Here is a 12,526-nt window from a genome sequence, read left to right as displayed (position 1 = left end):
ACATGCACAGTGAGTAAGTGCTTCATATTAGCTTTAATTATTCCAGAAACAAAAACATTGATTTCATAGTGGTGACTGTCCTCGCACATAATGTGCAATAACTTGTACATTGTGTGAAAGTTATTGCACAAAACACATTAAATCATATTTATATGATTTAACACAGAGCAATGAGAGAGCGAGATGGACGAGAGAAGCTGACAGAGAGGTAGGTCAGAAGAAGAGAGAGACACGGATCATCGATGTCTGCTGAGGCCCATCATTGTTATACATCTTAGATTAAAAAAAATTGTTGAAACCTGTTGTCCTTAATTAGATGGCCCCGTAGCAGCTGCCAGAGGGCAAGAGATGAAACAGGTTAAATCGAGGATGCGGGGGGTCCTTCTAAACATTTCTGGCCTTCGTGAGGCAGCAAAGGTGTACAAGCCCTGCTGGGAGGGCAGAGAGCAGCCGACAGTCTTCTTTATAGAGGGGATGTAAAAGGTCAAAATACATATATCTGGTTTGCAGAACGTCATTTCTAGAGATGTGCCTTAAAATTTGATCTGAAATGACTCGTTATTCGTCATTGATAAGATATTACAATATTTACTTCCCTTTACTGCCAAATGTGTTTCACGAATGACGCACCTCACGGTGTCCCCTAGTGGTGGCCCTGGTGCCATTCCCGAGTCAGTCCTTTATGAATTCATTTAAAGAAAGTGCTCCAAGTTAAATAATTATATAGCAAAGCAAACTTTTTAAAAATGAGAATGTGTGTTTTTCTAACGTGATAAACTTCTATTATTATGAAGTTTAAACCAGAAAAAAGGAAAAAAAACTTTGTATTTTTTTTTTAGCGTGAAAAGCCGAAGGAGGGCAGTGTTTCACTCATACATACGTCTGACTCCTCTTTGCTTTGCTTTCTTCTTCATGTATCAGCCCCACCCAAACAGGAAGTAGCCCCTAAACCCCCCCCCCCCTCCCCAACACGTTAACTAACAATTTAAACGTACCTAATGAAAATTAAAACGGTAGACTAAAACAGCTTTAATTTTATTTACTGTAGAGACCTTCTTGTATACATGTATACGTGCCCACGCTAAACGTTTGTTTAATATAAGGTTTGAACATACGTTTTTTGTGTACTGTTTTATTTTGAAGGGTGCCACACCGGATGTGATGAGCTGCGTTACTTTCGTATTTGACATAGCCGTGAGTAAAAGGCGTAGCTAGTAAACACCACAGCAGACGTCCGAGGCTGAAAACACCGATTGATTAAACCCGTGCCCCGGTACATGCTAAGCCTACCGGTGTGTTTGGTTCTCCCGGTGCCGTCCGCGGTTGTCATAGTGACTGTCAGCCTCCAAAACACCAGAACTGTCGGGGCGTTAGCCAGCCAGCTAACAAGCTAGCATAGCCATCAAGACGTAGCCGCATCAGTCGCAGCTAGCATTAGCATTAGGAGCAGAAGACAAAGATGATAGCCCTTATCAACAAGCTGCTGGACTGGTTCAAGGCGCTCTTCTGGAAGGAGGAGATGGAACTGACCCTAGTTGGGCTGCAGTACTCGGGGAAGACGACCTTCGTTAATGTGATAGCGGTAAGGCTAATTTTTAACTGCTAGCAGATGTGCCAGCTGTCAGTTAGCATCTGGTTGCATCCATTGTTGTCCTGCAGCGGTGAGGTCAGCGTGTCTCCAACAGGAGTCGATAAGGTGGTTGTTAAATCAGTTTCTGCACAGAGCTGCAGCCCGACTTCATGTCCCCCCGGTGATAGAAGCTGCTAAGGCTTCGCATGAAGCCCATGATCGAGCGATAATTTATGACAACTGCTTTTACATTTGCACCGGTGGGCTTTGGACAGAAGTGAAGGCCACCCTTTGGGACTGGACTGTCATGCTTAGCCCTGTTATCAGGGCCGCTGTTGAGACTTTCATGTCTAGTGATGATGGGCGCCCCCCCCCCCAAACAGCCCAACCCGACCCTGCCCAGCTCATGTCACTGACCTACCCTATCACACACTAGTCACCCCCCTGTCATACCTCATTAGCCTCCTGTGCTGCCCAGTAACATAGTTAATGATTGAGTGACCCACTAACATATATTGTCCTTAACTCAGTGAGGTTTCCTTGGTTGTCTTTTATTGATTTTGACACCATTATTGATTATTCTTATGGCTCATATTCTTTTATTGATTCACCATCAGTTTTCTGTGTGACCGATATTAGATCTGCACATGTTTTCACTTCTATTATCTTTAAGTCTGAAGATGCTTTATAAAATATGCTTTTTTCCCATAAATGCTCGTCTTTCCCTTAAAAAAACTAGGAGAACAATGTTCTGTTAAGTTTATATTTACAATTTATAGATGTTCTATGTAGTTTCACTGTAGTTTTTGTTTAGGTTTAGTGTTAGCTAAGCTTGTTTGTTTGGGAGCGGGGGGTTCAACTTTTTGGAAGCCAACTTTTTGGCCTTCATGATTTCAGACTTTTCTGTGACCTGCTGATATTTTGCAGATTCAGATTTTCTTTCTACGAAACTATAACTGAAAACATATCAAAACAAAAATCAAGCTTCAATGGTGTTTTCATAACAATGAAAATGATTAAACTTTATAATGGCCATGCTGCTGTAGCTGGCTCTGAGCTGTGGATATCCTTATTTTTCATATATATAGGTTCAAAGTAAGTGTTAAAATACAAAAGTAACACTTAGGATACTTCCTGTATGTTTTATTTTAGTGAGAACTCAATATTGTTTTTGTCTTTTCCAAAAGTCTTATTTATATTGTGGTTATCTGAACGGTTGATTCACACAAAGTGAGTAGCTAAACTTTCCAAATGAACTTTACCAGCCAGTGGATGATGTCAGAGTTACTCTCTGCACCTTTTATGATATAGTCTTTGTATAACTGTACGTTTCTTTGTGTTTTTCAGTCTGGTCAGTTCAGTGAAGACATGATTCCCACAGTCGGATTCAACATGAGGAAGATCACTAAAGGCAACGTCACCATCAAGGTCGATAGCTCCGTTTGCTGCCTTTGTCATGTGTGCTTTGTGGATTCTTTTTTTTTTTTTTTTTCAAATTAATTTGAAACAATAATCCATAAAACATGTATTTAGCATTATAAGGGATACAAAACAGCTGGGGGTTTTTGTTGTTTGTGTTGGGGGGGGTAGGGGTGGGCGATAGAAACTATATACGATAGAAACAATACAAATTTGGCCAACGATAGAGATTTTGACTATATCGCTCTATTGCGATAGCACATGTTGATGATGTCATCAAGCTGCGCCTGTTTTGGTCGAAAGCATCGCAACGGCTACAACCATTATCATCTGCAAATTATGGTGGGCGACAGTCATAGCAAAGAGATGAAGCACTTTTGAAATATGGGGAAAGCCAAAAACTGCGCTTCCTCCACTTCCGTAACATTGATTCATTAATGTTGAATTCTCTCGCAGCTGCTCTGTTCCCATATTTTTGCAGTATATTAATAACTAACCTGGATGAATGATCTCAGTTGTTCTCCTGACTGAAGTTTGGACTGAAGTCCTCAATTTATAAATCATAGCAATCATTCTGGTACTTAGCATTATACACTATATGTGTCTCAGCTATTTCAGTAACCCTTTAAAAACAGCAATTTTAACAAAAATAATGATATTGGTATTATTTTTACTTTTTTATCAATATTATTTCTTTTGCCTTTTAATTTGTAGTTTATATTAAATTTGTAGTTCTCACTTAGTTTCTTCTTCCTTGTGTTTGTAGCTGTGGGATATTGGCGGTCAGCCTCGGTTCAGGAGCATGTGGGAGCGTTACTGTCGAGGAGTCAGCGCTATCGTGTAAGTCCTGGTTTCATTAACTGAGATATTCCTGACTATAGAACCTAAATGTAAAAATAAAAAGTGCAAGCCCTGAGCTGTAAAACTGCTGTGGGTATGAGTGGTCAGATTAATGAACACATGTTAGAAAAACCCTTGAAACTGATCTTTAGAAATGCAGGATTCTCATATTAACCCAGTTGTGTTGTTGAGATGTGACAGGAGCGCTGCAGTGAATGTGGGTCAGATTTATGTAACAAGAAGCACCAACGTTGGTTTGCAAATGCAGCTGAGATGCAGTAACAGTGATACTGAAAGGCTCCCAAACATTTTCATCAACCTTGATATCTTAAAATGTGAAGTTAAGCAAATTTTATTTGTCAAGTTGATGACTTTTTACACAGGTTTTCCATATACTGTATATTAACCATGGACAGTCTTAGCAATTAGTCCTTTGTCATTTTGGAGTGTTTTAGTGACCGTGTTTAGATGAGACGATGGAGTTCTTAGTTAACAGCTAATGCAAGCAATACATAAACTGTCACATTTAACACAAAGATACCTGAGATGCCCGCTGTCCTGTATTATTAGCAGATCATTGAAATAATAGAATTACTGCTGAACAGATTTTTAGACTCTTAACTTCACATAAAGTCATGATATATGTCAAATAATTTCATTAAGGGCTGCTATAGGCACAAACAACAAAACATGGTCAAGAGGCTCATTTCAGACATTGGAATCAGTTGAAGCTCCTAATTATTCTTTCTGGACCTTGATTTTCCTCTAGTGGACCTTAGAGGAACAAGAATTTTTCTCCCACTATTGTGTTGACTATTTTTCAGCCCTCGACCTTCCCACTTAATTTTTTCTTGCTTTTTGTTTTTTCCTGTTGCAGTTACATGGTGGATGCAGCAGACCCAGAGAAGATTGAAGCCTCCAAGAATGAACTCCACAACCTGCTGGACAAACCGCAGCTGCAGGGGATTCCTGTAAGAACAACAACCCAACTGACCCAAGCAGAGCCGAGCTTTCCCACTGAGCCCGACTTACACAAACACAAAGCTGATAGCGACACATGACATTGATGCACAACATGAAATGGGAACCAGCTGAACCTAGCAGAAGCTAAACAGACAGAAGAGCAGTTATCAAGCCACTAGAGGAAATGAGGGGAGAGCACATTTAAGAAATAACCAGAGTTAACTGTTTGACTTAGATCAAGCTCAGGCCTTTTCCTTATTTACGCAGGTAGTCTGCTGTTTACAGCTGCCATTTAACAAGTAAAATTAAATATTGCAATATGTTCAGCTGATTTTTGTTTCACCTGCATCTCCAGGTTTTGGTTCTGGGGAATAAGAGAGACCTACCAGGAGCTTTGGATGAGAAGGAGCTCATAGAGAGGATGTAAGTCCACGCCAACACGCTGAGTCTCACTTCTGACTCAGACCTGATGTTCCCCTGTGGAGTCGTTTGGTGCATTGGCTGTAGTATCATCACACTCAGTGTCCAAAATTAACTTTTTCACTGAATGCCTAAAAAACATCCAGTGAGCAAACATTTTTTTCTCAAGGCAAAACAACCTTTTGACGTCACATATTTTTTTCTATTTCTGTACACTTCCATACATCAATATTTGATGAATTCTAGCTCAAAAAACGAAGTTAAATTCAAAATCCTTCTGAGTGGAATACATTTTTCTTTGACCTTGTGTGTGTTTGTTTCTTATCAGGAACCTGTCGGCAATCCAGGACAGAGAGATCTGCTGCTACTCCATCTCCTGCAAAGAGAAAGACAACATTGGTACAACACAAACACACACACATGCTCATAAATTTAAAAAAACGTATGTTCTTTGTGCATTAGCCCTAAAGTTATGTTCAGAACAGTTTTGTTATTTTGTGGAAACAAAGCAAACACATCATTACATTTCCATGCCAAATTGAAGTTTCTGGCAAAAACCTAAAGGTCAACCAGCAAAACACTCAGTGTCTGTTAAATTGCACAAACATGTGTACGTGTGTTTGGCTGATAACTTTTGTCTCTGGACGCAGTGAAATCCCTGAGAAACATTAATGAGACCACAGAGACAAGAGGTTTGTTCAGAACACAGTGCAGATAGCCGATCCTTAACTTTGGTTTCCATTAAGACACGTGCTATGCATGCGTAAACCACAGAAACAATAGGTTGTGATGGTAAGCTGTTAAAAAATGGTTTGATTTTGTCACTTTAAATGAACGAGTAAATTTCATTCATCATTTAACAAGAATTTATGTGGACATCAAAGGATGTTGCAGTTGCTTTCATAGTGCTGTCGGGCTATTGAAAAAAAGCACTATGAAAGAGTTTGTATAGACAATTATTACCAAAAAAGAATAGAAAAACTGTCAGTATTAATGAATATAATATATTAATTATAGATCTTCATATTTATTTTATCCATCCATCAATCCCTTCTCTCACGTTTATCCAGTTCAGGGTCGCGGGGCCACTGGAGCCCATCTCAACTGTGTGAATGTGAGAAAAAGAAAGCTTTGACTTCTTATGAAAGCACATTGGGGACCTTATTTCTCACAGTCCCATTAGCATCCTTGTAATATGTCTGACACAAGTTTTTACATCTCAGTTATTAACTACGAAACATCAAGTGCTGAGAAGTATCATGAAACCAATTATTTCTTACTCGTTTTGTAAATGATATAGTAGTTGATGATGAGTCTGTTTATCAGGCTAAGGTGGAGTCAGAACAACAAAAGAAAACACATGTAGGAAGAAAGCGACTGGTGACTTCAGGCTGTAGGCGTTCAAAGACTCCAATATATTATAATCAAATATAATATATATTTGCACATTACCATATTCAGTACAAAGTTTGCCCCCTTTAACTTCAGATTAAACACCATTATAATCAAAAGAAGGTTGATGGTCCCATCCACAGTCATTTATTTTTACCAGTATGGCTCATTTATGGGACATCCACACCCTTTCTGGCAACGGCCTGAATGGAGGAACTGGGGATGTAAAGTGGCTTGCAGATGAGCAGCTGTGGGCCGGCTGGAGAAGCTTAACCAGCTCACTCTGTATATGAGATGTGTCAGCTTAGAAGAGCTGAGCCATCAACAGTCTGAGCTTACATCATGGCCAGCCTGAAGGGTACACGGTTTTCAATTAGTGTTTACACATATAAAACTTGTTAAAGAAACGAGCTTCAAGCCAAGAGCTAAAACTGAAAGTTGCTCTTTACTTTTCTTTTCTTCTCTGATTTCTGTTCAAGCGCCTCTATGCAATGCTGACATCACATCTCTCTCTGCAGACATCACTCTTCAGTGGTTGATCCAACACTCCAGGACTAAGAGGAGTTCCTGAGAAATGACACATTCCCAACAGTACAGGCCAAGCCCACCTACCCCAATACCCCCCAGCTATCCTCTCTGTCATCTACCCCTCTTAATACCGCCTAGCCCCAGTTACCTGATCCCTCTACACCTTTGGATGCACTGATACCTCTTTGTTTTTTGATGAAGTATCATAGCAGGTTGAACACATAAGAAACCAAAGCAAAGCCACGGCTACAGAATTTCCCCGTGTGCACTGATGCAGCCAAAATCAGCACAAGCCCAAAATGGCCCAAACAAACAACCATTTTGTTTCAATAAGCAAACTTTGGGCTGCTTGCCTGCATCTGCAGAAGGATCTAGATGGTCCATTTCTGGTTCTTCAAAGCATTATTCAAAGAAGCATTATGTAGAGAACCGACCTGTATTGTTCATGTATGAAGGCAGACACATTAAAACCTGTAAGTACTGTGCATGATTGCATGGTAAAAGACGACTGACAGCAGGAAAAGTGGTATCTGTGCATCTTTACAGATTCGCACAACAGCCGCCATCATTACCTGATTTTAAACGATCAAATGTTTTTCAGCCATTTTTAGTCTTAATGATCAGGAGAAGCTGTTATTTTCGATTAATGGCCACAAAGACACATGTTAAGCATTATTAGCTGGTTAATGAGCGGCTGTTTTGTGCATCTTTCCTAAAGATTTCCCATGAGCCTTTTCAGCCCCCTCCAAATGCCATCACCACAAATCATTTATTTCTTCTCGTCTTTCTCCCATTTTCCCGTTCTACCTCCATATCTTCCATCCTTCGTATAATCCTGAGAACCTCCTCTTCTTCCTCCTCCGTCTGTTGCAAACTGCTCCTCCACTGTATTCCCTCTCTGTTCCCTTTCTTTTCTTTTGGATGTTACCTTCGTTCTGTCCTTCCTTGTCACCAAGCCCCGCCCCTCGCCGTCTCCTCTCTCTCTCTTGCGGAGTGAGGAGTTAAATACCTTTTTATTGCACTGTTAATTTTGTTTTTTGTAAGATATTAATAATGAGAATAATGTTAATAATCTTATTGTGACATAACCTGATCTGTCCAGACTTAAGGAAATGGTACTTTAACTGAAGAAGTGTTTATGTTCATATCTCTGTAATAAGCTTTTTATTTTCTATTTGTTTTTTTGCTTCTTTCTTTTTTTTATTGTCGTTTTTTTTTTTTTTTTTTTTACTTCATAAGTTGAATATGGTTGTCTAACTAGACTAGTGTTTACTGCTCTGAAATGTCTGCTGATTGGACAGCGGGGGTCATGTGATTACATGCAGCTATCACATCATGTTGGCCAAAATGAAACCGTGTAGTTTGCTTGACTTGGAGAAACCCTCACGTATCAGATTTTTATTTTGAAGCTGATCAATTTACAAGTTTTTATACACATATTTATTCACCTTATTAATACCTCACATCAGATTTGACAACGTGTTATTTATAATCACCACAAGATGGCATCATAAGTATCGCCCATATTTGTTCATCTGACTGCAAATATGGATTAAAAATTATTTGTCATTTTGTGCACAGAAAGGTCTGAAAATGATCAAATTCCATCGAATGAACATAAACAGAATTGAACTGAAATTGGAAAGAACTAAAGTTTTCACCAGAAACTGGACATAATTGCCAGTTTTTATTATTTTAAAATCCAAACAATATTCCTGTTCACTTTTTTAATATCCTGTTCATAATTAGAATTAAGTCATTATACAAATGAACTAAAATCAGGACCTGGTTAAGAAAGTTAAAAATTCAGTTTACTCTTTATTTCCCAGTTTGGATCACACGTTTTGGAAATGAGTCTTTCACATTTACTTGCATAGTTATATTTGTGTCTTTTTGGTCATAGTTTTGCATATTAAGTCTTGAAATGGATGCGTTTTCTACAAATCATGCACACATAAATGCACACATCGTTTCTTTTGACACTTGGGAGCCGTGAGCGTCTACATAAACTCTCTACAGCAAACGTTTGTGTATATATTGAAAACAACAAGAGGACTTTCTTTTGGGTGTTGCTGGTATCAAAATGATGCTACACAGATATCACTTTACTCTTATTTGTATAATTTATATTTATATGTTCAGTTGGTGCTCAGTTAGCTGGACTTGACCTGCAGGCTAATGTTGAACCTTTAGGTGTTGAGGCACAGTGTTGACAAGTTATCATATAATTATGTCCCAAAATGGTTTCCATAACGTAGCACTGGAACACGCTTAACATTAACATTGTTTAGGCATGCCACGTCACCCGTTTGTCTCATTTGGATTTCATTTTGGTCAACTCCTGTTGGATCACATGACATCCTGGTCCTGACAGCAGCCAATCAGACAGGAAAAGGAAGAAGCATTACGTGTTTGTTCTGTAATTTGGTTGCTTTGCTTAAATGTGGTCAGACTGCTTTACACTGTCGCGACGAATAAGGTTAGTCTGCCTTAAGATTTTAGGTAAAGCCTGTGTTCCTGTGACACAAACATATAGATCGGTAAATATTGTTGAAATTGGGGGAAAAAAACAGGATTCAAACAGCCCACTTTGCTAACATTTTCTTGGAAATCCAGCCAAACCTTTTTTTTAGATACCCTGCTAACAACCAGCAACACAAACTAATCTCAACACCTCTTGTAGCAGTGCAGTCACAGGAGGTCAAGTGGTTCTCTTAAAAGTGCTTGATTCGTCGAAAACATCAGTTTTAATTCAAAATATTCAATTTACAGTCTTAAATATCACCTTAAATGGTGATTGTTAAGAATGCTGTTGGCCCAGCTGAAAATCTCTAGAATGGAAGTTCCAACAATAAAAGATTGTGCTTCCAAGGAACTCCACAGATCACAGATCATGTATGCTTCCGAGAGGTTTGCTTGGTAGACGTATGACACTGAACTCTTAAAAATGCTGACTCAGGAAATCGAGATTGAATGTCAGAGGGTGCAAGATGCATGCTCCCACGCCAAAAAACTACGACTGAACTCTAGTTTTTAGCAACTCTGTTCAAAAGCCCTGAGAAAATTAGCTAAGCGCTCCGCACTGGAGGCTTGAGACAGTGCAGCCCTTTGAAGTTGAAATCTGAGCAACTCCGTGCAAAACTTAGAAGAATGTGAGGTTAAAGTTATACAGATATTATTATCAGTGGTATCGCTAAATCTGCAGTTTGGCCTTCTTTATCCCGACAGTGAAAAGCTGCTTATTTCTTAACAACCGTCCAGAGCCAGCGATCTGAAGGAGCTGTGTTCGTGAGCTGGCAGCCCCAGTAGGTGCAGCATTTTCATAACCAACCAATAGTAAGCACAACCAGCGCTAGAAAAGAGAAAACTGAATCTCCCTCAGCCTCAGAAAGCTCTGTTTGCTCTCCAGCTGCTCCAGGTTTCAGGTTCTGGTGTTTTCTGAACCAGACAACAGTTTCTGACTTTGTCCACTCGAGATCTATCAAGCCAGCAAAGTCTTTTCTTCTTTTTTTTCGGTTTAGTTATTGGAGCCATCAGACAGACTTATCTGCAGAGGGGAATTTACAGTAGAGTCTCTCCGTCTTTTACTTTTTATTTGGGAAAATGGACAGTCTATACCTGAACAGTGGAGATTCATAGTTTCAGTTCCACCTCGGCTCGTAAACTCTGACATTCACCAGCCACTTTGACTAGTTTACCAGCCTGCCAAGAGTCCATTAAGACAGATCAGCACCATTCAACAACAGCTGTTGGTTCTTTTTTGTCCTTGTTATTCTGAATGTGTGAAACTTGAAATCCCCCTGCAGGTCTGCTCTGATTGGCTCTGGCCTCTTCTGTTTGCATGCTAAGGACAGGAATTATATATCTGTGGGACCTGATGATGTAAATGCATATTCTGGTGTAACTTTACCATAAAATGGCCTTAATCCAGTGTGTCAACTTGAGTATTACCGTCAGAAAAGTAATGCAAGTGCACAAGGGGAGATGAAGGTAAAACAGTGCAATAAAGTATTGACATGTGCTTAAATATTGTGTTTTTATGACTGAGGAGAATCACACAAAGCTTGCAGTGCTTTTCCTACAGGTGAATACACTGGAATATGGTCACTGGGATAGAAAGTTTGACCTGATTTTTGCTTTTTTGGGTTTTTTTTTATATATGGCAGATAATCTAGTGAAGACCAGTGATCCTGCATGTGCAAAACAATTGTGCAGGATGTGTTGTAAAATGTTTCATGGTCATCCTGTGCGCTTGCGTTCAGAAAGCTGTCAAGATTTTTGCATAAATCAGCAGCAAAAACCTGAAAAATCCACACCCTAAAACATGTAAATAGTAACAGTGTTGCACTTTTCAAACCAAGCTTTTTGTTAATCTTTCAAAAATTACTGCAGATACGTGTGCACCCAGTACTGCAAATCCTCTTCATCAGGTTTATAATTTTACATTTTTTTTGCAACTTATTGATTTATTATAAGTGAAACAGCTTTCACACCACTTCAACCACTTTAAGAGTTAACATTGCAACTTTCAAGAAAGAGAAACGTACCAAAACAAAGTAAACTAAAATTCAGCGATGCCCTAAGGTTTTGGTTTTTGGTTTTAAGTGAAGCCGACTCTAAAGAACAAAACGCGAAGCGTCTCTGCTCTGATGCTGACTGGATTCTTTGTGCTCATGCTGCTGATTCTGTTGTTTTGTGTGTCAGAGTTTGCACATGCAGGATGATCACAGTGAGACAGCCTGTCATTTTGAACCTGTTTGTACATTATTGGTTAATTAAGTTGATATAATGTGTTTTAATAGAAACATGCTTGTGTATGATACTAATTAAAAACTATGGCGAAAAGTGATACATTACTTTTTTTTTTTAACCACATTTTATTATATTTGTTTGTAGATAGATAGATCCAACTATAAATAAGTATCCATAGAGTAAGTAATCCTCTAGGTCTGCCTTGAGTTTGCTCACGGTACAATCAGACATTGTCTGAGCGAAGGTAATTAAATATCGAGCTTTAAGGGGAGCATTACTTTTTTCTTTATTTTGTAATTATTTATTAGCCTAAACAGGTACAAAATACGGCGTAACTGTAAAATTAAAAAACTTTTACTACACAGTTGACTGAGAGCTTCAGACTATAAACAAACTGTCAAATTCAGAACTGACTGAGCCAATCAGGGAGCAGTATTGTCTGTGACATGTTGGAAGAAACCAGTATATCTGATGGAAAATCGATGTGAAATTGAGCTGCAGTATTACTGATGAGACAGCAGGGGGCAGTGTGTGTGTGTGTGTGTGTGTGTGTGTGTGTGTGTGTGTGTGTGTGTGTGTGTGTGTGTGTGTGTGTGTGTGTTAGGTCAGCTTTCGGGTCAAATTCAGACTAATTTGTCACTT

At 39.2% G+C, this 12,526-nt stretch overlaps 1 protein-coding gene across 1 annotated transcript; it reads left to right on the top strand.

Moving 5' to 3' along the window:
- The first annotated feature begins 1,145 nt into the window (after positions 1-1,145).
- LOC113013421 (ADP-ribosylation factor-like protein 8A) lies at positions 1,146-8,335 on the top strand. Its single transcript, XM_026154298.1, has 7 exons — positions 1,146-1,582; positions 2,918-2,998; positions 3,756-3,829; positions 4,707-4,800; positions 5,148-5,215; positions 5,541-5,611; positions 7,123-8,335. Exons 1-7 carry the CDS (start codon positions 1,460-1,462, stop codon positions 7,173-7,175), a joined length of 564 nt encoding a protein of 187 aa, XP_026010083.1. The 5' UTR covers positions 1,146-1,459; the 3' UTR covers positions 7,176-8,335.
- Positions 8,336-12,526: the final 4,191 nt, after the last annotated feature.

Source organism: Astatotilapia calliptera, chromosome 20, assembly GCF_900246225.1.
Source record: "Astatotilapia calliptera chromosome 20, fAstCal1.2, whole genome shotgun sequence".
Lineage (NCBI taxonomy): Eukaryota > Metazoa > Chordata > Actinopteri > Cichliformes > Cichlidae > Astatotilapia > Astatotilapia calliptera.
Note: the sequence above shows the minus strand (reverse complement) of the source record. Positions and strands in the feature narration are given on the sequence as shown.